This window comes from Chelonia mydas, chromosome 1 (assembly GCF_015237465.2).
Source record: "Chelonia mydas isolate rCheMyd1 chromosome 1, rCheMyd1.pri.v2, whole genome shotgun sequence".
Lineage (NCBI taxonomy): Eukaryota > Metazoa > Chordata > Testudines > Cheloniidae > Chelonia > Chelonia mydas.
In genome coordinates, this window is record NC_057849.1 from 316889304 (window position 1) to 316916003 (window position 26700).

General features: G+C 42.1%; 1 protein-coding gene across 8 annotated transcripts in view; it reads right to left on the minus strand.

Annotated features, from left to right (window-relative positions):
- The window catches only part of TBC1D22A (TBC1 domain family member 22A), a 448171-nt gene that overhangs the window by 368401 nt on the left and 53070 nt on the right, over nt 1-26700 (minus strand). For all 8 annotated transcript variants that reach the window (XM_037889077.2, XM_037889078.2, XM_037889080.2 and 5 more), the window contains one exon: nt 9270-9340. In XM_037889077.2, the coding sequence (XP_037745005.2) occupies nt 9270-9340 (71 nt within the window). The remainder of the gene's footprint in view (nt 1-9269; nt 9341-26700) is intronic.

Here is a 26700-nt window from a genome sequence, read left to right on the forward strand (position 1 = left end):
ATTGCAAAGACAAGACGGTGATCACTGTCTCCTCAGTTCCAAATTTCATACAAATTGAGGAAGAGGGGCTTTAAAAATTACTTCAGTAAGATGTCATTCTTAACAGAGATGGTGCTAAACTTAAAAGTAAATTTGATACCAAGGATCGTTGATATAAAAATGTTAACTGTATAATATCATACCACTCACCAGCACACAGAAATGAGATTAAATGCTGCATTTCCTGCCAGAACTGCTAAAAATCTTCAAATCTAATTAACACTTCCATATTTATTAACCAATGAGTTTTTTTAAAAATAGATGTTAATCATGTTAGCCATAGATCGTCCTTAACAAACAACTCCTGGGTTTCATCAGAAAATCTGTTATCATAATGTATTAAGCCACAGCAAATGCAAATGAAAGTATAACTAAGACACTTAGCACAACACTACCATATTAAATTTTCACGTTCAATCCTACACACGTTACAAACTAAATTATTCTTTATAATTGCTAATATTTATGCTTTGTTTTGTAACATGAAACAATCATTGGATGGTTTTCTAGTCTATTTCTTTGGATTTTTGTTTGTTTTGTTTCTTTTTTAAAAAAGATAACACATTAAAAAGATAAAGAACAATCTCTATCATTTTTGTAGAATATTAAGAATTGATCAATTATATATTATTCCTCCCGCTCCCACCAGTCAGAAAATTACAGTATAAACGTCATTTTTTTCCTCTTTGTTTAATAGCAATTTTTTGATGGACGCACTGAATCACTATCTTAAGATACACAAAATGTTATTACAATTTGGTAAAGTCCTCCATTTTAAGTACACTACGAATGTAGCTTGGCATGAAGTATGGATGGCTTTAACACAAAACTAGGACACAGTGAGGCTCTCACTACAACAGAACAAGAATGTATTCTTAAAATTAATCCTATTTTAGGAGGCTATCAAACATATCATCTCCAGATCTTTCACCCCTACAACAGGTACCTCACTGAGACCATATCTTTTGAAATATGAAATATAGCTGGTTCCAGATATTTTAAATTACATCAGCATTTAGTCTCAAGATGCAGGCTCTCTGAATTCAAAATCTTGTCTCAATGCTTTGTGTTAAGTTAAATATTGAATTCTGGCTTTAAGAATAGAGTGACTAGTTTTATAAAGTGTCGCCTCTATTAGACATGATAGTGGCAGTCCCTGAGCATTTTCTTGACTTTCAAATGTTTTCCATATTGGAAATTGTTTTGAACAGACACAGTAACATTACATAACCAGAGGTTTAGTGAGAAGCCTCTCAATTTGTTAATAGTAAATTGCTTTTTAGCGTATGTACCTTTAATATTAGATTTATTAGATGAGGGGATCTGTCTCTGGCCCCAAACAAATGGTTTATATTTTTTAAAACCAGTCTTCTGACCAATTCCAAACTACAATTGTTACCACTCCTCAGTTTAGTTTTGTTTAATGTTCTTCTTTTCCAAATGACCTGCATGGAAGTGAGCATACTTCGGTATGATACGTTGTAACACCTCCCCTACACAGTAGTTAAAACAGGAAGTGAAGACTACAGTACCCAATTGATATTGCAGGGGGATTTACCACTAGATGAAAAAGAAATAAAGTAGAAGATACAATTTGGTCAGTAAGATTAACATTCCTACCATCCTAAAGAGTATCATGAGATCTTTTGATACCATTAACACTCAGGACCTTTGTTTTTTGTATCACCTTCCTAAAAATGTAGTAGAGCATTGATTAAATACCAACTCCATGAGGAAAGTCACCAGAAGCATTCTTTGATGGTCTCCTATCAAATAAGTGACCCAGGAAGACCCTACTTAGTATTAGAATACAACAAGACAGCCTTTAAAAAGCCCCCAACCACCCAAAAGCTATGTTCACGAGCAGGGAGCCAACAAGAACTGCACCTGTCAATCCAATTGGAATAAATCCTACATGGTCACACAGTGGGGTGGAAAAGCTTTAACCCCGTTGAGGCATGTTTAGCCAAATAAACTAAAGATGTGAAATTAAAGCACATTAGTTAAAGCACATTAAACTCATGTATAAGATAAAGAAAACTAAGGCCACTTTACTGCTGAAAGAGAGTCTCCACAGAGGGGTTTAATGCTCTTTAACTAACGTACTTGAACTTCACACTTTTCGTTAATTCAGGGCTTGCCTATGGGGAGGGATGGAGTTAAAGCCATAGTTTTTTGCTGAGAGTCAGGAAACGAGCATTACACAAGTCACAGTAATAGTGTGCACATGAGACAGTGTGCCCTCTGTCAATGTGTATCATTGTGTACCCATGGCGGCCATTTGTTGCAAACTGATAGCGTGGCATTCTCTGAGGGTATCTGTCATAAATATAAAGGGAAGGGTAAACCCCTTTAAAATCCCTCCTGGCCAGAGGAAATCTCCTCTCACCTGTAAAGGGTTAAGAAGCTAAAGGTAACCTCGCTGGCACCTGACCAAAATGACCAATGAGGAGACAAGATACTTTCAAAAGCTGGGAGGAGGGAGAGAAACAAAAGTGTATGTGGGTCTGTCTATATTCTGTCTTTGCCGGAGATAGACCAGGAATGAAGCCTTAGAACTTTTAGTAAGTAATCTAGCTAGGCACGTGTTAGATTATGATTTCTTTAAATGGCTGAGAAAAGAATTGTGCTGAATAGAATAACTATTTCTGTCTGTGTATCTTTTTTTTGTAACTTAAGGTTTTGCCTAGAGGGGTTCTCTGTGTTTTGAATCTAATTACCCTGTAAGGTATCTACCATCCTGATTTTACATGGGGGATTTCTTATTTCTAATTACTTCTATTTCTATTAAAAGTCTTCTTGTAAGAAAACTGAATGCTTTTTCATTGTTCTCAGATCCAAGGGTTTGGGTCTGTGGTCACCTATGCAAATTGGTGAGGCTTTTTATCCAACATTTCCCTGGAAAGGGGGGGGTGCAAGTGTTGGGAGGATTGTTCATTGTTTTTAAGATCCAAGGGTCTGGGTCTGTAGTCACCTAGGCAAATTGGTGAGGCTTTTTTACCAAACCTTGTCCAGGAAGTGGGGTGCAAGGTTTTGGGAAGTATTTTGGGGGGAAAGACGTGTCCAAACAGCTCTTCCCCAGTAACCAGTATTTGTTTGGTGGTGGTAGCGGCCAATCCAAGGACAAAGGGTGGAATATTTTGTACCTTGGGGAAGTTTTGACCTAAGCTGGTAAAGATAAGCTTAGGAGGTTTTTCATGCAGGTCCCCACATCTGTACCCTAGAGTTCAGAGTGGGGGAGGAACCTTGACAGTATCCCATGCTCCTTTGCCTGACTGCTGAGTGGTGTGCATTCTTGGATTTTTCTTGCTGTGCACTGTGGGATGCATAGTGGAAGCCACGCTAGTTCAAATTCTTAAATTCCATGATTCATCTGGCTCTGCCCCGTACTTCTTTTATGGGTTGGCTAACACTATTTTCAAATTGCCGTCAGCCAATATGAACCTAACAAGTCTCTGTGCTGCTATGCTGTCTAGCTCAAATGCACGGAGGCTGCTTGGGATGTATTTCAGCACTCAAAGCCGGATTCATTTGACATTGACTTCGCCTGCCACACCATCAATCAGATGTAGCAGCAGTTCCTCCAACAACAGGAGGGTCTTCAGAACGTATTGGTGGGAAAAGGATTGTTTTGTAAACCTGGGATGATCAGCAGTGGCAACAGGACTTCAGGATGGTGAAAGCAACTATTTTTGAGCTTTCTGCAGAACTAACCCCAGAGTTACCATGGCAGTCTACCAGCTTGTGAAGTCCCATACCCATGGATAAGCAGGTCGCAATTGCCCTCTGGAACGTGGCCACACTCAAATGCTACCAGTCCATTGCAAACCAATTATGCATGGGAAGATCTATGGTCAGGACCATTGTCATGCAGGTGTGTGATGCCATAGAAAAGGTACTGTTGTACTGGGTAATCGAGCTTAGTAATGCTCAGGAAGTCACTGATGGTTTTGCATGCATGGGGTTCCCAAATTGTATTGGGGCAATTGATGGGAACCACATGCCTATTATTTGCCCCACCATAGCTCAGAATTTATAAACAGAAAGGGGTATTTCCTCATGGGGCTTGAAAGACTGGTCAACCACCATGCCAGGTTTACAGACAAATACTAGGTGTTTTGGAAGGGTCCATGACGCTAGGACCTTTTGGAACACTGCTGTATTTAAATTAATGGAGAAAGGACTGTTTGCCCCCAGGGAACACTATGGACATTAATGGTGTGGATATTGCTCTGGTTATCCTGGGAGACCTGGCTTATCCTTTGTTTCCCTGGTTAATTAAGCCATTCACAGATAGCTTGGCAGAATGTATTTTGCATAATATTTGTGAAAATAAAGGAGAAGCCTTAGCAGCATGTGGGAGGCTGAAATACGGAGTGGTTTCAGCAGCCGGCAAGGTGACCAATGCAAAATGCAAAACAGCTGGGGCAATGTTGTCAGGGACATCTATTACTGTCATTTTGAGTCTCAGGCTTGAAATTGAGCAGCTATACATCCAGCTGTTAATCCAAGGAGGGGAGGGTGGAAAAATGATTACTAACCTTCCATAACTGTTGCTCTTCAAGATGTGTTGCTCATGTCCATTCCAATGTAGGTGTGTGCTTATCTCGAGTTTTTTCCCCTCGGTGGTATCAGTTGGGTCAGCTCTGGTGCCCCCTAGGGTCAAGCATTCATAGCAGCAGTATAAAGGGGCCCACCGACCCATAGTCCCCTCAGTTCCTTCTTGCCAGCTAACTCTGACAGAGGGACAAGTGTGGGGGGGGGGGGGGGTTGGGAATGAACATGAGCAGCACATCTTGAAGAAGAACAGTTACAGAAGGTTAGTAACTGCTTGTTTTCTTTGAGTGCTTGCTCGTGTCCATTTCAGTGTTGGTGTCTCCCAAGCAGTAGTGCAGGTGGAGGGTTCGGAGTTTATTGACATGCTAATTGTAACACAGCTCAGCCAAATCCAGCATCCTCTCTACCCTGTTGGATGATGTCGTAATGAGATGAAAAGGTGTGGACTGATGACCACGCTGCTCTGCAAATTTTCTGTACAGATACTTGAGCTACAAATGCCACCAAAGAAGCTTGAGCCATTGTAGAGAGTGTGCAGTCAGGGCAAGAAGAGCTGGGACTTTTGCCAGGTCATAGCATATGTGGATACAGAAAGTGATTCATGAAGAAATTCTCTGGGCTGAGACTGGAAGGCCTTTCATTCGGTCTGCAGTGATTACAAAAAGCTGAATAGATTTCCAAAATAACATAGTCCTTTCTATGTAGAAGGCAAGTGCACATCTGACATCCAGCAAGTGGAGTCTCTGTTCCTCTCTGTTGGCACGCGGCTTCGGATAGAAGACTGGCAGGAAGATATCCTGCTTACTATGGAATTGCAACATCGCCTTTGGAAGGAATGGAGAATGTGGCCGCAATTGAACCTTGTCCTTGAAGGAGACTGTATAAGGTGGTTCCGATGTAAGGGCTTGGATCGCCGAGATCCTTCTGGCAGAAGTAATGGCCACCAGGAAAGCCACCTTCCAGGATATGTAGAGCACATTACCAGCAGTTCAAACCGAGGTCCTGTTAGCCTTGCCAACACCAAGTTGAGGTCCCAAGGAAGAAGTGGTTCGGGACGATCTAGAAAAGCTGGACGAACACAAGTCCATGGGGCCGGATGCGCTGCATCCGAGAGTGCTAACAGAGTTGGCAGATGTGACTGCAGAGCCATTGGCCATTATCTTTGAAAACTCATCGCAATCAGGGGGAGGTCCCGGACGATTGGAAAAAGGCTAATGTAGTGCCCATCTTTAAAAAAAGGGAAGGAGGAGGATCCTGGGAACTACAGGCCAGTCAACCTCATCTCAGTCCCTGGAAAAATCATGGAGCAGGTCCTCAAGGAATCAATTCTGAAGCACTTAGAGGAGAGGAAAGTGATCAGGAACAGTCAGCATGGATTCACCAAGGGCAAGTCATGCCTGACTAATCTAATTGCCTTCTCTGATGAGATAACTGGTTCTCTGGATGAGAGGAAAGCAGTGGACGTGTTGTTCCTTGACTTTAGCAAAGCTTTTGACACAGTCTCCCACAGTATTCTTGCCAGCAAGTTAAAGAAGTATGGATTGGATGAATGCACTATAAGGTGGATAGAAAGTTGGCTAGATTGTCGGGCTCAACGGGTCGTGATCAATGGCTCCATGTCTAGTTGGCAGCCGATATCAAGTGGAGTGCCCAAGGGTCGAGCCTCGGGCCGGTTTTGTTCATTATCTTCATTAATGATCTGGAGGATGGTGTGGATTGTACCCTCAGCAAGTTTGCAGATGACACTAAACTGGGAGGAGTGGTAGATACGCTGGAGGGTATGGATAGGATACAGAGGGACCGAGACAAATTAGAGGATTGGGCCAAAAGAAATCTGATGAGGCTCAACAGGGACAAGTACAGAGTCCTGCACTTAGGACGGAAGAATCCCATGCACCGCTACAGACTAGGGACCGAATGGCTAGGCAGCAAGTCTGCAGAAAAGGACCTAGGGGTTACAGTGGACGAGAAGCTGGATATGAGTCAGCAGTGTGCCCTTGTTGCCAAGAAGGCCAATGGCATTTTGGGATGTATAAGTAGGGGCATTGCCAGCAGATCGAGGGACGTGATCGTTCCCCTCTATTCGACGTTGGTGAGGCCTCATCTGGAGTACTGTGTCCAGCTTTGGGCCCCACACTACAAGAAGGACGTGGATAAATTGGAGAGAGTCCAGCGAAGGGCAACAAAAATGATTAAGGGACTGGAACACATGACTTATGAGGAGAGGCTGAGGGAACTGGGATTGTTTAGTCTGCGGAAGAGAAGAATGAGGGGAGATTTGATAGCTGCTTTCAACTACCTGAAAGGGGGTTCCAAAGAGGATGGATCTAGACTGTTCTCAGTGGTAGCTGATGACAGGACAAGGAGTAATGGTCTCAAGTTGCAGTGGGGGAGGTTTAGGTTGGATATTAGGAAAAACTTTTTCACTAGGAGGGTGGTGAAACACTGGAATGCGTTACCTAGCGAGGTGGTAGAATCTCCTTCCTTAGAAGTTTTTAAGGTCAGGCTTGACAAAGCCCTTGCTGGGATGATTTAGTTGGGAATTGGTCCTGCTTTGAGCAGGGGGTTGGACTAGATGACCTCCTGAGGTCCCTTCCAACCCTGATATTCTATGGCAGTATAGCAGAACAGCAGCAGTGAATTAAAACTTAAAAGATAAATTAAGTAATTTTAAAAACCCTCACACGCCACAGTTCCCTCCATAGGATCAGTCTCCTCAATCCTAGTCTGAGTTGCTGGGATTCAGGATTGAGTACAGCAGGGCAGGAATCAGGCTTGCCTTTTCCCTAGCCAGCATCAGTCGCCAACAGATTCTGGCTTTCCAGAGACACCTCTTTACTGGGCTTCTCATGCTTGTCCTCCAATAAGTCTTGGTAGTCATATTCAGGGAAGTGTGGGGGTAGCGAAGCAGTGACCAGCAGGCTCCTCAAGTTGCCTGGTTTTGAGTGATTACGTAGTTATGTAAAATCCTGTGCAGCTCCTGTGCAAGCAGGTGTTTATCCAGCACTGTTCAGCATCCCAGTCATGGCCCCTTGTGGACATCTGCCCAGTAATATCCACAAAACGGTCTTTGTTCTGTAGGCTGGCCACAGGAGCTTCATGCACCAATACTTCTCCCCAAATGGCGATAAGATCCAGCATCTTGGCACAGCTCCAAGTAGTTGCTCAAAATATATTATAGGGCCTTACGGAGCATCATCACAGGTATTGTGATCAACTGGGATCCAGGAGCAAATGGACGAAGTCTGGCTGTGCACCATCTTATAAGCAGGGGTGGCGGCATCCAGTCAACTTGACCGCAGGGCAGGGCATGGCAAGCATAGCCATTAGAAGACTACCGAAGTAGCTTGCAGCAGCATTGCATGCATACAAACAATAGTCCGGACTAACTCGCTTTCCAGCAAAGTTAATTCACTTTGAAAGAGGACTCCACAGTTCATGCTAAATACAGAGTCAGTGTACTCAGGGCCGGCTCCAGGCACCAGAGAAGGAAGCAGGTGCCTGGGGTGGCCAATAGAAAGGGGCGGCACTCCGTCTGTCATCGGGGCGGCACGGCCGGTTCTTCAGCAGCAACTCGGCAGCGGGCCTTGCAGCCCCTCTTCCTCTTCAACGGCACTTCGGTGGCAGCTCAACCAGGCTTGGTTTTTGTTTTGTTTTTTTTGGCCGCTTGGGGCGGCAAAATAGCTGGAGCCGGCCCTGAGTGTACTACAATGAATTCCCTCATGTGTATGCAAGCATTTTCAAAGTGAATTAACTCAAATGCTGCAGATTAAACTCCCTATGTAAACAATCAGTTTAACTTTCCTATGTGTAGACATGCCCTCAGTTTCAAGAGAAACTCACATTACTCAGTTCAAAAGCTCTGACTTCAAATTTTGAAATTTAAAATAAAAGTGATTGCACACTGTACTTAATTTTAATTGCAAGAGAATATTTAATCAATAAATATTCTCTGTCAAAAACTGCATATGCATTTAGAATTAGAAAGCACTACACAACAAATTTATTAGGACTCATTAGCAAGAGAGATTGCGTCTGATTTCCTTTCTAATGCTGGAAATCAGACCCAATCTGAAGTGAACACTTAGCTTTCCTTTTTTGGAAAAATAAATCATCAGGGAATACAATCTAAGCCTTCCCTGAAAAATTCAACAGTGCTAAACTGTTGTGTGCATAGCTCAGAATGTTAAACAGAGCTTAAGTTCATGAACATTTGCTGATAAAGTCTCTTCTACATTCTCTACAGTGTAAGCACTGAGTCTTTTCAATGCAAGTGGCTTTACAACTCCCTTCCCCTATCCCCCCCCCCCATCATGTACAGATAGAAAATAGGTAAAACACATATTTATGACGACGATTTTCAAGTTCACACTTTGCTAACTAAACACTCTTAGCTGGAATATATCATACTTTTTGTGGGAAGCTAACAGAATTTTGAATATACACATTTAAACAAAAAAAAATTAAAGTACACCAGTTATTTACTACTTACTGTCATTGCCTCCTAATTTGACAAAACAAGCCTGAAACTGAACAAATAATAGAACTGTATTCTTTGCTTTTACCAGTCAGTAACACGATGCAATAATCTGGAGTATCACTAATAGGCTATAACTCCAGCAAAATTCTTCAGTGACAGAACCAAAGCAATTATTGCCACAAACAGAACTTACTGAAAGAAGCTTCCATGTGATCGGGCGAACCTGCTTAGGAATTCCAGACCAACTCAGCTTCCGTAATTCATCTGTCAAACAAAATCAATTTCATGAGAAGTCAACAACACTTTACTAATGAATATTTATCAATACAAGCAAATTAATACAAAGTTGTTAATAATATTTATCAAAATACAAATAAAATCAGAATTACACAATATTGCTGGGAATTAAAAAGGTATTGCATATGAGAATCCATACAGGTGCCTAGGAAGGATAGATATTTGGTGTGATAAGGTAGTTTCCTGGTATATTTACCTACTGTTATTTCTTACCATACATGTTGTATATTAATATGCACAAGAGAGACTTGATGTAGGCTCTACATATACTGATGTTGATTAAAAGGTGACAATTAGTAGTAACCCAAACAGCAATGTTTCACTTTCTGATGCTGGAATTTAATCTTAAATTTAAAAAGTTATTTCCATTTCCAGTCATACTGTATAACTTTATAGATAGTTCTCTAGAGAACTGTTTCCAAGAGAGTATATCCAACTAAACCAAATACAATCCCCTCTAAAGCCACTGAACATCTATCCAGCCAGAAGCACTTTCATTACTTTCCTGTACAAATTCTGTGTTTAATCTATAAAATGCATGAAAAGTTGTGAAAACAAAAAAAGTATGAAAAATATTTAATGACAAGAGATACATAACAATGCCTGTTAAGAAACCTAGAACTTCAGGATTTAATTATAAGCAAAACAGTCTCTTGCTGCTTCTCACTGTAGGCAGAAAGTGAGGATGAAAATCCTACATTATGGCCAAGTGATTAGATTTATTGATTTAGGTTCTACATATAAATATACACAATTTTTACATTTTAGTCAGTCTTTGAAAACTTCCACCCCAAAAACTGTAATAAGAAAGCCCAGAAGTACAGAAAACAAATTATTAGAGGATGGGGACTCTGAGGAGACAAAGCAAGTGCCTCCTCTAACTGTGACAGCTTATAGCATATTCTTGTCTATTGTTAAATCACAAGGTTTCTGTCACCACAAGCTAGTGTCGTTGCTTTTTTTAGAACATAGCTTTGTTCCTGTTGGAGCTCTGTGTTTACTTCCTGTACACAGCTTTCAAGAAGTTTCACAAATGTGTCTTCAAATGTCATTCTTAATATTCTCTGGATGAGGATTGATTTTTTTTTTTTTTTTTTTTTTTTTTAAAGTTTTCAACTTTTAAGGGTAGGGAGAGTCACCGTTAAGACAGAAATAGCCACATGTTCTCCAGAACTGGGAGTAAGAAAATGATGCCCTACCTTCCTCTGCTTGAAATGACTGACGCAACCTTAATATTTCTTAGAGTTATGTGAACATTTTTAAAGATTTTGTATATTTTAAAAATTCCGAAGTCACTGCTTTGTGCAAAAGCTTTGCATTACTCTATGAAACAGACAAGGATTTAATTTTTTTTTTTCCATCTGCCACTTCACTGAATGGTTTTACTGAATGAGTTGAGTCTTTCCTACTCAAATCGATTTAATTAAATAAAATAAATAAATAAAAGACATCACTCCTATTAGATTTGATGAGATTTTATTTTAAATTACTTGAGTCACCAATCTTTGAGAAAGCCAATTTTTAAACCTTGTGGGCTGAGTTTATTGGCACAGGTAGTTTCCCTTGGACCAAAACTCTGGAAAGCTACCATCTGTAACTGGGAGATCTCACACTTAAATGGCTTCAAGTATCATATCTATGCTGATTATTGACAAATTTCTCTCCACCAGCACTCTCTCTCTTTCAATCCTCAATCTTAGCTTGTCTCTTTAACATCTGTTTGAGGTCTTATTGTCAAAGAAAATGAATACTAGCAAAATCAAACTCCTGACATTTCCTCTCAAGCTTTCTCCATTTTCTTCCTTCCCTAATACTGTCAGCAATACCATAAACTTTCCACATAGTTCATCAGGACTGATGGATATTTGTGACTTCTTCCTCTCCTTTGCTCCACACTTCCAAGCCATATTCAAGTCATTCTTATGCCTCTACATGTACAAGATTCCTCCTTTTCTTCTGCCTCCACATCAAAGTCTCTCATTCAGGCCCCCATAGCCTGCCTCAGCTATGACAAATACCCTCGTCTCTGGCTTCCCAAACATACCCAGTCACTCTTCATTCCATACAAAATGCGCCTGTTAAAATCATCTCCATTACATAGTCTGATTGCATCCCCCACCCCTCCTAGAATTCATCCACTGCCTACCATCTGTTATTGCATCAAGTTGTAATTGCTGGTCACCTATTTCAAGGCTTATGTATAAATCTAGTTCTCTACTTATTCTCCTTAGTAAAGCTTCATGTTGCCTTCTGTCTCAGCCAGCATTATCACCCCCATCATCCCATTTGTTGCCTCTCAAACAGTCATCTTTATCCCTTCATTACCTTCTATGTAAGATTGGACCTTCTTGAATTCATTCATAAGGCCCATATCTTCACCACTTCAAAATAGTACTTAAAATCTACTTCTGATATGGGGGGGATTACTAACCTTTCATAACTGTTGTTCTTCGAGATGTGTTGCACATGTCCATTCCACTCTCGGTGTGCACACACCCCACAGTCACCAGAAATTCTTTTCCTCAGTGGTACTTGTTGGGACAGCTTGAGCGCCCACCACTGCCACACGGTGCTGGTGTTGGTATAGAGGGCCCAGCTGACCTTGAGCCTCCTCAGTTCCTCCTTTCTGGAACCTTCAATGCAGACGGATAGGAGGGCAGGTCATGGAATGGACGCGTGAAACAGATCTTGAAGAACAACCATTACAAAAGGTGAGAACCCATTTTTTCTTCGAGTGATTGCACACGTGCATTCCATTCTTAGTTAAAAAGGCAGAGGGACCAGAGTTCTGGTTCTGCAGTACTGATTGACCAAAATTGACATGATCTCTTGAATACTGACTGATGGTATAATGGGAGGAGAAATTAAACACAGATGACAAGGTTGCTGCTTTGCAAGAGTCCAGCAAGAGTTCTGCACTAGGAATGCCATTGAGGATGCTTACAATCTTGTGGAATAGGCAGTCAGCTTGTCTGGAGGAGAGACACCTGCTGGATTATAACATGGGCAGATACAAGAAGTTACCCAAAATTAAATTCTTTGTGCAGGACCTTTCATTCTGTCTGCTTTGGCGACGAACAGCTGGATTGACAGCTGAAATGATTTGGTCCTGTCCAGATAAAAAAAAAAAAAAAATCAGTGCTTGTCTAACATTCAATATGTATAGCTGTTCCTCACACCTATTTCCATGTGGTTTAGGGTACAGGCAAGTAAATTGATTGATATAAAAATTTGAAGTGTCCTCTGCAAACTTGCTGGGGGTAAAATCCATCCCATCATCCTGATCATTAATGAAGATGTTGACCAAAACCAGCCCCAGGACAGACCCTGGGGCACTCCACTTGATACCGGTTGCCAACTAGATATTGAGGCATTGATCACTACCCGTTGAGCCCAACTATCTACCCAGCTTTATATCCACCTTATAATCCATTCATCCAGCCCATACTTCTTTAACTTGCTGGCAAGAATACTGTGGGAGACCATATCAAAAAGCATTGCTAAAGGCAAGATATATCACATCCACCGCTTTCCCCATATCCACAGAACTGGTTATCTCATCATAGAAGGCAATCAAGTAGGTCAAGCATGACTTGCCCTTGGTGAATCCATGTTGATTGTTCCTGATCACCTTCCTCTCCTCCAAGTGCTTCAAAATGGATTCTTTGAGGACCTGCTCCATGATTTTTCCAGGGACTGAGGTGAGGCTGTCACACCCATTGGCCCCCTCCCTCAAGGGGTTCCCTGGGGAAGGCAGATCAGCATTGTATATTGCTAATGTTCTTGCAAGCATTGCAGGATATTTTGGAAAGGGTCAAAGGTGGGAGTGACCGGTCTGTAGCTCCGTGGATTCTCCTTCATCCCTTTTTTAAAGATGGGCACTATATTTGCCTTTTTCCAATCATCCAGGACCTCCTTCAATCGCCAGGAGTTTTCAAAGATAATGGCCAATGGCTCTGCAATCACAGCAGCCAACTCCCTGAGCATCCTTGGATGCACTGCATTTGGTCCCATGGACTTGTGCATGTCCAGCTTTTCGAAATAGCCTTTAACCTGTTCTCACCACTAAGGGCCACTCACCTCCTCCCCATATTGTGCTGCGAACTGCAGCAGTCTGGGAGCTGATCTTATCTATGAAGACAGAGGGGAAAAAAAAAAAAAGCATTGAGTACTTCAGCTTTTTCCACATCATGTGTCACTAGGTTGCTTCTCCCATTCAGTAAGGGTCCCACAATTTCCATGACCTTCTTCTTGTTGCTAACATATCTGTATAAACCCTTCTTGTTACCCTTCACATCCCCTGCTAGCTGCAACTCCAAGTGTGCTTTGGCCTGCTCGAGCAATATTTTTATACTCCTCCCGAGTCATCTGACCAAGTTTCCACTTCTTGTAAGCTTTCTTTTTGTGTTTAAGCTCACCGAAGATTTCTCTGTTAACACGCCTGCCATATTTACTATTCTTTCTGTACATTGGGATGATTTGTTCCTTCTCTCTCAATAAGACTTCTCTAAAATACAGCCAACTCTCCTGGACTCCAGCCTCCCAGGGGATCCTGCGCATCAGTTCCCTGAGGAAGTCAAAGTCTGCTTTTCTGAAGTCCAGGGTCCGTATTCTGCTGCTCTCCTTTCTTCCCTGTGTCAGGATCCTGAACTCGACCATCTCATGGTCACTGCTGCCCAGACTGCCACCCACTTCTACTTCCCCTACCAATTCTTCTGTTTGTGAGCAGCAGGTCAAGAGGAGCATGGCCCCTAGTTGGTTCCTCCAGCACTTACACCAGGAAGTTGTCCCCATCGCTCTCCAAAAACTTCCTGGATTGTCTGTGCACTGCTGTATTGCTCTCCCAGCAGATGTCAGGTTGATTGAAGTCCCCCATGAAAACTAGAGCCTGTGATCTGGAAACTTTGGTTCGTTGTCAGAAGAAAGCCTTGTCTACCTCATCCTCCTGTTCTGGTGGTCTAAAGTGGGTGCTCACCACGAAACCAGCCTTGTTACTCTTGCCTCTAAACTTAACTCAAAGACTCTCAGACTTTTCTCCAGTTTCATACTGGAGCTCTGAGCAATCATACTGCTCTCTTACGTAAAGTGCAACTCCTCCACCTTTTCTCCCCTGCCTGTCCTTCCTGAACAGTTTATACCCATCCATGACAGTGCTCCAGTCATGTGAGTTATCCCACCAAGTCTCTGTTATTCCCATCACATCACAGTTCCTTGACTGTAACAGGACTTCCAGTTCTTCCTGCTTGTTTCCCAGGCTTCTTGCATTCGTGTACAGACACCTAAGATAACTAGCTGATTGCCCTACTTTCTCAGTAGGGATCAGGAGGCCTCCCCTGTTGCACCCTCCTCGGTATCCCACTTACCTCAGGGCTTAGGTCTCCACCTTCGGAAAACCACCTTCCAGGAAAGGCGTAGTAAGGAGCATGTTGGTCCAACAAGTTTAGATAAAACTAAGTTCAACTCTCCGGGGGAAACAGGCTCCCTTATTTGAGGGTACAATCTTTCCAGGCCTTTAAGGAATCTAATTGTCATGTCATTAGAAAAAACAGAACAGTTATCCACATGAAGGTGGAAAGCTGATATTGCTGCCAGGTGAACCTTAACAGAAGAAATAGCTAAGCCTTGCTGTTTCAGATGCAGCAGATAGTCGAGTATTTACTGGATGGATGAATGCACTGATGAGACTCTGGTTTGACAAGCCCAGACAGAGAACCATTTTAACAAGTAGGCTGACCTGTTGGAGGGCCTGTCTATCTAATAAGACCAAGCAAACTTGCTCTGAGCAAGCCTTCTCTTTGGGATTTAACCATGGAACTTCCAGGCCATTAAATGAAGGAACTGCAAGTTCAGGTGGAGCAGCTAACTGTGGTCCTGAGAGATCAGATGCAACAGGAGTGAGATTGGAGTCACCACTGAGAGGTCCAACAGAGTGGAAAACCACTGTTTGCGAGACCATGCTGGGGCTAATATTAATTAATTAAATTATGATCTTCAGTAGCACTCTGCATAGGAGTGGGATTGTGGAAAAAGCAAAATAAAGCTTTCCTATACAGTGTACCAGGAAGGCTTCTGTGACAGAACCCAGGCTGTGGCCATGTATAGAGCCGAAATGATGATATGTTCTGTTGTACTTGTTCACAAATAGGTTTATTTGGGGACTACCGCACTGCTGGGAAATGCATCTGACTACATCCAGGTGAAAAGAGCACTTGTGGTGACTGAGAAAGACCTGCTCAGGCAATCTACTAGCTCATTCTGCACCCCTAGAAGGTAAGATGCCTTGAGGTTGATTGAGTGGACTATGCAAAATTCCCATTGGTGAATTGCTTTCTGACACAGGAAGAATGATCGAGCTCCTCCCTATCTGCTGAGGTAAAATATCACTGTGATGTTGTCCATAAGGACAAACAGGTTTCTCCCCCAATATGAGGTAGGAAAGCCTGTCTGTCACAGTCACTCTGGAAAGACCTCCAGTTGCTAAAATACTGAGCAGGTAGTGAGAGGATTCTTTTACTTCCTCCACATGTAGGCCCAGACTCAAGGCAACCCTCTAATGATTCCTAGTGCACCTTATAGTCATCTGGGGGAGGCAACATGCCTGCCTGCCTGCCTGCCCCCCTCCCCAAGATTGCCTCATCAGGGGAGGAGAAAGGAGGTGGCCGGCACTGGCTTGGATGGTCTTCCTCCCTTTATTGATCTGCAGCGTTCTGTGGAGCCAGCTCTTGGAGTTTGGTACCAGGCTCACTACTGCAAGCAGGAATGGCATTTCCAAGATCACTGAACAGGAGTGCCTGGAATATAATACAGAGAGTGGGGGAAAGCCCTCTGGACAGTTGTAGGCTCCCAAGACCTCCTGGCCAACTACTCAATGGCATGCCTGCGACAGGATCCATGGAACGGTGGAAACATTTGGAAGAGGAGTAGCAAGAGCCGCTCCAAAGATGGGAAATGTAGGACCTGACCTCCGATTTGGAAGACGACTCTTTCCGCTGACAACAGTGGTGTACTTCCAGTCAGTGCTAGCGACTGGTGCTGAGGCCCACAAAGAAGCAAGCATTGGAGTACCTTTGATGGTACCAAAGGGCGAGCAATCAGGGGTACATGAGGCTAGCATAGTACCAAGTGTTGTAAACCCCTCCAGCGTGGTCAGTGTGGTGTGGTGTTGCAGATGCAGAATGGACTCCTTTGGCTCCAGACTTGATGGAATCAGCCAAGGTGCTGGAGTCAATTGTGCCATCTTCAGAGGAGTGTTTCAACTTAGACTACACTCTGCTCTTATCCCCTTGCCTAGCAGACTTCAATGCCAAGGTTCTCTCCCTTTAGGCAGTGCACTTCTTATGCCTCTACTTAGGCACTGGGGATGGTGAGTGGTGTCAGGACTCAGGCAAAGTAGGAGGAGCACTCCTTAACAACTCCGAGACACTTGGTGCCAAGTCCAACTCACCTGGCTCAGATGAATAGAAACTATAGCTTGGCTTCACAATCTTTTTCCTGCGAGGTTTAAAGTCCCTGCAAATTTGGCAACACTCTCCAATATGAACTTCCCTGTGGCACTTCAAGCAATTTGAGCACACAGGCATAGCCTTCGTGCAAGAAATGCAGGGCTTGAAGCCCAGTGACTGAGGCATTCCTCAGCACCTGGGAGTCAACCGAAAACCTCAGCTGGTAAAAAACAAACTAAACAGTAATAACCTTAATAACACTAACTATTTACAATACAAGAGAACATTGTCCACTGAGAGAGCTTGCAAATGCAAGAAGAGCAATTCCAGTGACGGTCAAAGGCAGTGAGAAGGAATGGAAGGGGCTCAGGGTTTCCTGGGCCCTTTATACCGATGCCAGAAGTGGGCAGCTGCACACAGGGTGCTCAAGATGGGTAACACTGGGGGGGTGGGCGGGGGGGAATTCAGCAGCTGCGTGAAGAGAACGAGCACCCTTTTGAGTGATTGCGTTCTTGAAGAGCCTATAATGCATTCATTTGTATACAAAATCCTTCTGTTGTTCCCCTTTCTTACCCTACTCATCTGTTTCCCTCTCTATTCCTAGGATTGAGCTCCTCAGGGAAGGGAATGTCCCTTGTTTAAATGATAAATTCCTTGTGCCATTATGGCATACTGTAAGGAAATAAAATAATCCAGTCCCCCAAGTCTCTCCATCCCATATGCCATTTTTCCTATTGCCTCACCAGAAGACCTCTTCTATCATAGAATCATAGAAGATTAGAGTTGGAAGAGACCTCAGGAGGTCATTTAGTCCAACCTCCTGCTCAAAGCAGGACCAACCCCAACTAAATCATCCCAGTCAGGGCTTTGTCAAGCCGGGCATTAAAAACCTCAAAGGACAGAGATTACATTATCTCCTTTCCTAATCCATCTCAGTTTAGAAACTACCCCTTTTACTGAGGTCTTTCCTGCAGTGATCCAATCTAACTCTTTCTCCTAGTATACTATGGCTCCCTCAATTCTCCCGTGCACCTCATGTGCACGCTTACCTGTTGCTCCCACTTTCAGCTCCCATTTCACTCTGTGTCCACATCCTTTTGGGCCATGTGACAGAGTGCTAGCTATGAAAGCCTGAATCAGCACTCTGTTCACAGCAGCTGCAATCAGGCATAGCAGATTGGAGCTAACCAGGCAGACCTGTGCCTAATTTGTGCGTGGGGCAGGGCAGAAAGGCTAATTAAGCCATTAGCCAGAACCCACAAAATAGGCACAGAAAGAAGTGAAAAAAGGGGAAAGCAGGCAGTGAGAGAGAGAGAGAGAGAGAGAGAGAGAGATTGCTTTCCCCCTGCTTGTAAAAGCACTAGATATGCTGTGAAGTTGGTGGGACTCAATTATAAATAAACTTCACAGGGTGTTGAACCAGCAAAAAGGGTCTTTGTGTGGTTTGTAGATGGAGACAGAAGCAGGACTGAGGAGGGCTTGTTACAGGCCACCTCTTAATCCTGCTTTATTTTCTCACTCTTTGCCTTTGCTGGGCCAGAACATCAAGTACCCAGTATACCAACAACTTTAATTTTTGAGTATTTGATTTTGCAAATTTAACATTCATTTAATGTAGTTTATGATGCAATTCAAAATACACACTAGATTAAGTCAAGCTTTGTTTAACATATGCCTGTTCATTACCTACTTTTTATTTAATAACAAGGAAACCAATGGGAAAGTTGTAATCAGTCACAAAACCGAAGGTAAGAAAGCGTTAAAGTGTGTCAAAAAGAAAAAGATGAGATTGTGGGGTGGGGGAAGGGAAGAGAGAGAGAAATTTTTCCACAACTATGTCAAACGGAAACCCAAATATTGACAATGCATTTTAAAATCTTAACACATGTTGGCAACATAGATGCTCCAACAATAGTGTATCCTACAAACTTTCAAGAACACGTATGTTTCACACATTTTGATGGGACTTAATTTTGTAATTTGAAGCTGCAAACATTGAAGATGACATTTTTTCAAGCAGTTAATAATTTAGAGCTTATGAAAGTTAATTTATCTTCTTACACTTACAGCACAGATATTGGATATTTGATTGTCGTTTAGGAATTTTTACACGTGCAAAATCTCAGTCAAATTATGCTACATATTTTATCTGAAAGACACTGACTCCTTCATTTGGCTGGATATGTGAAATATAGACAGTTATTTTTTTTAATTTGCTGTGGTTGAATAGTTTTCTCCTTATTCTCTGTAACGACTGAAATGTGTATATAATTTTTTGTAATGTATTGCAGAAAATATCCCATCGTAAACAGGAAAAGGTGATTGTAAGACAACAAAAAATTGGTATGGCAACTCAAGCATAAGTGTACAATCTGAAATTGCATTTAATTCTTGTTTTTTTTAAAATAACTCCGCTAAAAAAAACGAACACACTAGTGTCCTTTTACAAAACATTTTACAACTTATGCAAAGTATAGTACTGTATTACACATTTTGAATTTTTTTCCTAAAATTATAAAGATTTAGAAGGCATTTTGTTATAACTGGCATCCCTTTTCAAAAGAGCCAACAGAATCTACTGAACATTATGTGGTACACAAAACTATAAATCAAACAAAAGCAAGTTCTATTCTATAAATTGGCAAGTATTACCAGCTGAAATTGAGTATTTACAGTTAGTTTAAAAATCCTGTTGCAACCAAAAAACCTGTAGCATTAGCAAGATAGGCAACAAAGTCATTCCTACTGAACTGAACGGTAAAGCAAGATAATTCCACCCTCCACTGAACAGTGATTCCCGACCAGTGATTCCAGCCTTTGTTTTCCATTTGTCCACAAGCATCTCTGTCATTGTCTTCCACTATTCCATACAACTACAAACCCCCTCCACGCCCAAAGTAAGTTTGTAAAGCCACTAACTATACTGTCCATCATCAGATCCATCAATACCCAGTAATTACTTACAGGAAAAAATATTCAAGTTCATAAAAGTTAGATATAGGTACCCATGCTATATTCTAGGAATCTGTCCAACAGGTTAACATATACAATAATATAAAAGGACTGCCCATGAATACAGTGACTCAGCTCTCAGCCCAATCCTGCTAGAAAAGTCCGGGTAAAGAAAAAGAAAACATGGGTTTGCAGTGTCCCAGTAGGTCAGCAAATCAGGGTTCTGGCAGGAATGGGAAGAAGAGAAGGGTTCCAGAACAGAGAACTGGAGGAGCCCTCACAAGGAACAGCCCGCCTGCAGTTCCCTCTCATTTATACCAAAGGAGCTCCTGCTTAAGTGACTCTGCTGATCACAACCACTGCAATACGTCATGGGGAGAAAAACATTCTCTCAAGTAACCAGATCCCAAAATCATTTAGGGCTTTAGACATTAAAACCTTGAATTACACCCACAAGCTTGTTAGAAGCCAGTGCAGATCCAGGGGTGCTAGTAAAATGTGCTCCCATCACGCAATTCCACTTAATAAGCAGGTCTCAGCATTCTATACTAGCTTCAGCTTGGGAAGGGTCCTATGGTGCACAGCACCTGATGCAGGATGGGTACACAGACAGTGGAAGCCACCAACAGCTATTTTATTTTACTTATTTGTTTTTGTTTTGATACAGGATATAAATCAAGTTAGACTTGAAACCACCAAATTGTGCATACAGCAGGTCAGATCCTCATACAGGGTAAGTTGGCATAGCGCCATTCAAATCAACTGAGCTACACATATTTACAGCAGCTGATGATTTGGCCCGCAAGGGCACACAAGCACAAATCCCTATGACTCTTCATTTTGTCTAGAACTCTTCAGGGCAGGACAATGTTGGTACAGCAATTCCCAATGAATAAGTTGGTCGTATTGAATAAATTCTCATTTATACTACTACCTTTTTTATTATATTTTAAATGCTTTATTTGTATTCATACAGGCTAGATTTTTTTTCTTTTTTAAGAAGAGTTTAGATGACTTCACAGACTTCGCTAGGTAAGCCTCTCCACTTGAAAAGGGAAGTTCTCCATTCACTGTTGGCGAGTGGATTTGTCAAGCCCCAATTATAGCCCTTCTCACTTCTGTATTACTTCTATCAACCTAAAGAAATTCTCCTTTGAGACTGAAATTTTCCATGCTTGATCTCTTCCCAGAGGTGATTTGAAGAAATTCACTGCAGTCTTTTAAAATGTGCTTAAAATGGTCGTTTTGCATTATATAACTAAATTGCCACTTCCCCCCACCCCCACATCAATAACTCAGTAACAGCTGAACTTTGAAACATAGCATATAAGTGGCTCTATTGAAGAGTAATACTATGACCTAGTTTGAAAATTTGAGCACTCAAAAACTGTCCTGGAGACATGCAGCAAAAAACTAAGATTGGGATTTCACAATTCAAAAGAACTGTGTATGTATTTGCCCAGAAGCTTTCACCTTAGCTCTTTGAACTAGCCACAGCATGTCTAAGAAAGGGACGCGTGTGCAGAAGGTTCATGGGTGTGGAAGGGGCCTTTATAGTTTCTGATAAATACCGGAACTTTTCCTTGGGGGAAATACATCCTAATGCCAAACCTTTAGGCTCTGTATATACAATGGCCACATCTGAAAATGTCAACATTTGTGCACTTTTACCATACAAAATACTAGTGTGGTAAATCTAGGTCAAATGCTGATTTTTCATATAGCAACCTCTGTACTTTTGGAGAGTTGCAGAAGTTCTGAATGTTTTTGTTAAGTATATGATGCTATTTCAACATGATGCATTACACTGTGCATGGAGAGTGAATGTAGGGTTTAGATATTGTCTGGTAGAAGGGAAGATCTTTAATAGTATGAAAAGAATATAAATTTGGAAGGTGTGTTTCAAATGATTCAGCCTTATGAAATTCTACTTGCTGGGAGGAAGAGTATAATCCTCACAGTTTGCACATTTGTGCTCTGTTTGGCCAGTATATAATGTAACTAATTCCTACATGTATAATCCTCTTCCATATAATTGTTGGTGGATGTTTAATCAGGATGTCTCTTGAAGACACTTCACTGAAGTTTGTCCATTACAGGTACATCTATTTGTTTCTCATTACTCTGCACAATGAGGAGTGTGTTTGAACTGCAACCAAAGGAAATAAACTGTTACTTGATTTTAAAACGTCCAGTGATCCAGTAAGTTTTAACCATTGTGTTGCAACTTTAACACATTTATAACTATGTGCATGATCAGCAAGAGCATGAAACCAAGGTGGAATTTGAGTATCTTGGAGTATTCCAGTGATGCCTTACCTCGTTTATTATTTTTCTTTAAAAAAAAAAAAAAAAAAAAAAACACTAAGAAATTAAATGCAAAATGCCATACCACAGAAATAAAGTTGGAAATTTGAAATCATAGGATGTCAGGCAATCTAAAAAGTATTACAAACATTAACTCAGTGAGGTTGCATTAGTGGAGTGTGTTGCTGTTTTATCATTAAAATGTTTAGCTTAATACTGTACTCTTTAGGTTGTTATAAAATTAATCAAGCATGCAGGGTATACATGGTCAATTTAAATGTTTCAGGAAAAGCAAACAAACTGCTGAACTGCCGACAAGCTCATGACACATTCATAGCAATAAAACAAAAAAACTTGAAAAGAAAAACACTACTAAAATGATTTGAGCTAAATTTCACCAATCATGTTTTCATTTTATTGCATCCCTGTCCTGCGTGGCTGTACTGTCTATTTAGACTGAAAGTTCTTTGGGGAAAGTGACTGTAGGCACTCAAGTCCCATTGACTTTCAAACAGGACTCGATCTAATTCCTTAAGCTCCACCAGCTCCTGCTTGGGTCACTCCCCTGACTCAACTTCAGTCAGCCCTTGCCCCCACTCTTCAGACTCTTGTTCCCCACTCCTTTCCAGTGCTTATGGTCTCCCAGCCTTTTTCCTCATTCACTGTGGGGTGGTCTCACTCCCCATATTACCAAAATTCCTCCCCCGCATTGGCTGTTAGCCAAGAGATTTTGATGGGTCTTCAAAACCTTGAACAGTGACTAATAAATAGCACCTTACATAGAAACAGTAAAGAACCACAATTACAAATCTCAAGAATTGAGAATCATTAAAAGGAAGAGAGAGTAATCAAAATATATGTACAGGAGCCTGCTAGGGGAAAAAACTGAATTTTTATTCTTCCCTCCGAAAGAGGACTAGAGATAGCAAACTCAGTGTCTTCCATATTGCACTCCTGAAGTTTAAATTAATAAATGTAACTGCTGTATCAAGTTCATGTTCTTCTTAGCACCTGCAATTTATATGGATTGGAAGAGGGTGATCTGGACAACAGCAAAGTTATAGTACTCAAGATGAGGAATTATGAGGGCCTAATGTGAATTTAGTGTAGTTGCAAGGTCTGATTTCAGAAGCATCACAGAAGCAGCAGCTGAATTTGAACACATGAGTTAAGGGACAGGGAGAAGTCAAATTTGACTCCCATGTCGAGGTCTGAGTGAAGGATAGTGTTGTCATCTGTGCTATTTTCACTGAGGGAACAGGTAGAGGAGTGGGACTCATTTAGGAAGAAACTAAAGAGCTCAGTCATGTTAAATGCTCATGGGGAGCATTTAAGCTCATGGGGAGACATCCAAGAGGGGCTGTAAGAGTCCTAGAGAAAAGATGGTAACTGATGTGAGAGATCACTCTGAGAGATGATCTACAGAGAAAAGAGGAAAGGACCCGGGGCAAAGGGAAAGGACCCGAGAGACACCCACAGAGACTGGGAGAGAATCCACTGCAAGACACTGAAGAAGCAAGCAGAAAGATAAGAAAACCTGAAGAAAGTAACAAAAGCCATAGAAAACAAGACCTCACTGAGGGTGTGATCAGTACCAGAAGCAGTAGTGAGATCAGAATACAGACAGATTTGGGCAGAGAGACTATCAAGAACAGTTTCAGTGAAGGCATACAGGGTAGAAGACTGACTGGATAGGGTCAAAGAGAACTGAAAGATAGATGAAAAAAAGAACAGAAAAAGGTTAATAGCTGGAAGGGTGAGTTAGGGTTTTTTTGGTTTTTTGGTTTTGAGACAGGCAGAGAATGCCACAACTTGGAGATCCTTAGCTGACTATGGTAAGAAATTAACATTCTGAAGGGCACTACTGGAGTTTAGTCCGCCTGCAACTCAAAGGGTCAAAAAACTTGGAGATCCAATAATAGGACTCCACCTCATATGGCATTTTTAGAAAAAAGATTTACTATAATCTAAGTGAAAGATTATGACTTTATGCATTACAGTTTTAAACACATGCACGAGCAGAGAGAGCCTAGTAATATTTCCTAACAGCAGCAGGAACCCTTAGCTTCATTTATAAGCCATTTAAAAACAAAAGCTTTGTCAGATGTAACTCCAATATTGTAAGCCTTGAGTGAACACCAAGAGCAGCAACTATTGAGAGATATTAGAAGCCTGAAAATGAAGGACCAATGAAGTAATAAATTAGATATGTCAATATCCAGCTGCGGGAGGTTTCAATTACATACGAGACTAGACGTCAGACAAAGTCTAGCAATCTAGCACTGAAAGGTAAAACTGAATATGACAAACACACACCTTTATGGACGCCTCAAGCCCAAAAAGGCAGCCACCCAATCAGAACAAGTAACAGCAAAATAAGTTTGTGATATTAAGAACTGCTTCAGAAATATCCATTTTACATAGTCTATGTACACAGAATGAAGAAACAAAATTTTCCCTTAACTAAACATGATTACATCTGTAAAAATAGTTTTCTGGAATCTAACTGTGAGCTCCAGAGTTGGATGAAGAATGAAGGCTCTCCAGCTTCAGAAAGAAAGTGATCTCCAACTGTGCTTCCTACTGTTCCATTAGTCATTTTGGACTATTTATTCTTTACCTGTTCCAATCTCTTTTATATTAGAATTCTGGTTTAAAGAAACAGATTGTATGCATCAGTTTATAGATTTTTCCTGCTAACATTTATTAAAAACTCATTAGGGTTTTTTGCTACAATATACTAAATATACATACTATTTAGACAAAACTATAAAATAGAAAGTACTGTACATAAAGTAAAACAAAGTAAGTTGAAATAAGTTGAAATGAACAGTTAAGCTGTTTTTAACACTTTGTTTAGTAATTAGCCAATGCAAAATCAGAATAAATATTTTAAAAACCCTTAGGCCTGGTCTACACTAAAAATTAGTTAGCTTAACTAGGTCACTGAGGGGTATGAAAAATCCACACCTATGAGCAATGTAGGTAAGCCAACCCAAATTCCCATATAGACAGCACTAGGTCTATGAAAGAATGCTTCTGTCAACCCTAGCTACCACCTCTTAGAGAGATGGATTATCTACACCAGGGGTCTCAAACTCAAATGACCACGAGGGCCACATGAGGACTAGTGCATTGGCCCGAGGGCCGCATCACTGACACCCCACCCTTGCTGCCCCCGGCCCCTCCCCTACTCCACCCCTTCTATGGGGCTCCACTCCTGCCCCACCTCTTCCCACCCTTTCCCTGCCCCCATTCCAACCTCGCCCCCTCCCCGCCCCCAGGGGGAGCAGGAGGGGTGTGGGGTGTGGCAGGGGCCTCAGGGCAGGGAGTTGAGGTGCAGGAGATGTGCAGGGTATGGCAGGGGGCTTAGGGCAGGGAGTTGGGGTGCGGCATGCAGGAGGGGTTCAGAGTGTGGACTCCAGCCTGGCGCCACTTACCTAGAGCAGCTCCGGGGTGGCAGCAGCATGCACCGGGGCCAGGGCAGGCTCGCTGCCTGCCTGTCCTGACCCCACGCCACTCTGCTCCGCTCCAGGAAGCGGCCAGAACCACGTCCCTGGGAGTGGGGGAAGGGGGGGGGGGGGGGGCACACAGCTCCATGTGTTGCTCTTGCTGCTCCTCCAGATACCTTCCCCGAAGCTCCCATTGGCCGTGGTTCCCCGTTCCCGGCCAATGGGAGCTGCGGGGGGCAGTGCCTAGAAGAGAGAGAATGCACAGATCCCTCTGCCCCCTCCGTGGCCATAGGGGCATGGTTCCAGCCGCTTCAGGGAGTGGTGCGGGGTTCGCAGCACCACAGGGTAGGCAGAAGGGCATGGGGGAGGGAGGCCATGGGGAGCTTGGCAGGCCGCACGAAAGAACCCCACGGGCCGTGGGTTCGAGACCCCTGATCTACACCAATGGGAGAACCCTTCCCCCCATCCACGTAGATAGTGTCTACACTTAAGTGCTAAAGCAGTGGAGCAGGGGTGCAATGTTAGCATTTCAAGTGCAGACAAGCCGTAAAACACCAAAACAATGTTTTTATTAAGAACATCCCTAGCAAAAAAGTTCCTCCTGAACTTTGTAGCATGTTGGCAGAGAAGCATGCATGGCCATATTGCTACTGCCTATTCTGTTGATAAATAAGATTCCAGCAGCTAGGATCAATCTCGCTAGGTTTGGCAAAAACAGAGCAGTCCATTATAAAGTTGTTCCTAAAGAGGACTTCAAATATTAGAATGATGGGAACTCATGAACACTGGATACCACTACAAATAATCAGACCAAACCTAACTGGAGAAAAAAATATCTGAAGTTCCAATATTCATTCTCATTTTTCAGACAGATTTTCAAACACGTCAAAGACACTTGTAATGTTGAAAGAGAATATTTGAAGAGAGTCTTTTTAGATTGTAAAACTTCATATTTTTGCAGAAAAACACTACAAAAATTGTTCACTACCATGCTTTTCAAAAGCTATTTTGGAATCAGAATTATTTGTCAGCTCGGTTTTTATATAAGAGAGCAAAATGCAGCCCTTATTTTCTAATGGTTGCTGCAAACTGACCTCTGAGGTATCTACTGCACTTGCATAATGATGGAAGAAAACGTGCATTAGTGTATAATGTCTCTCCAGTAAGACCATGA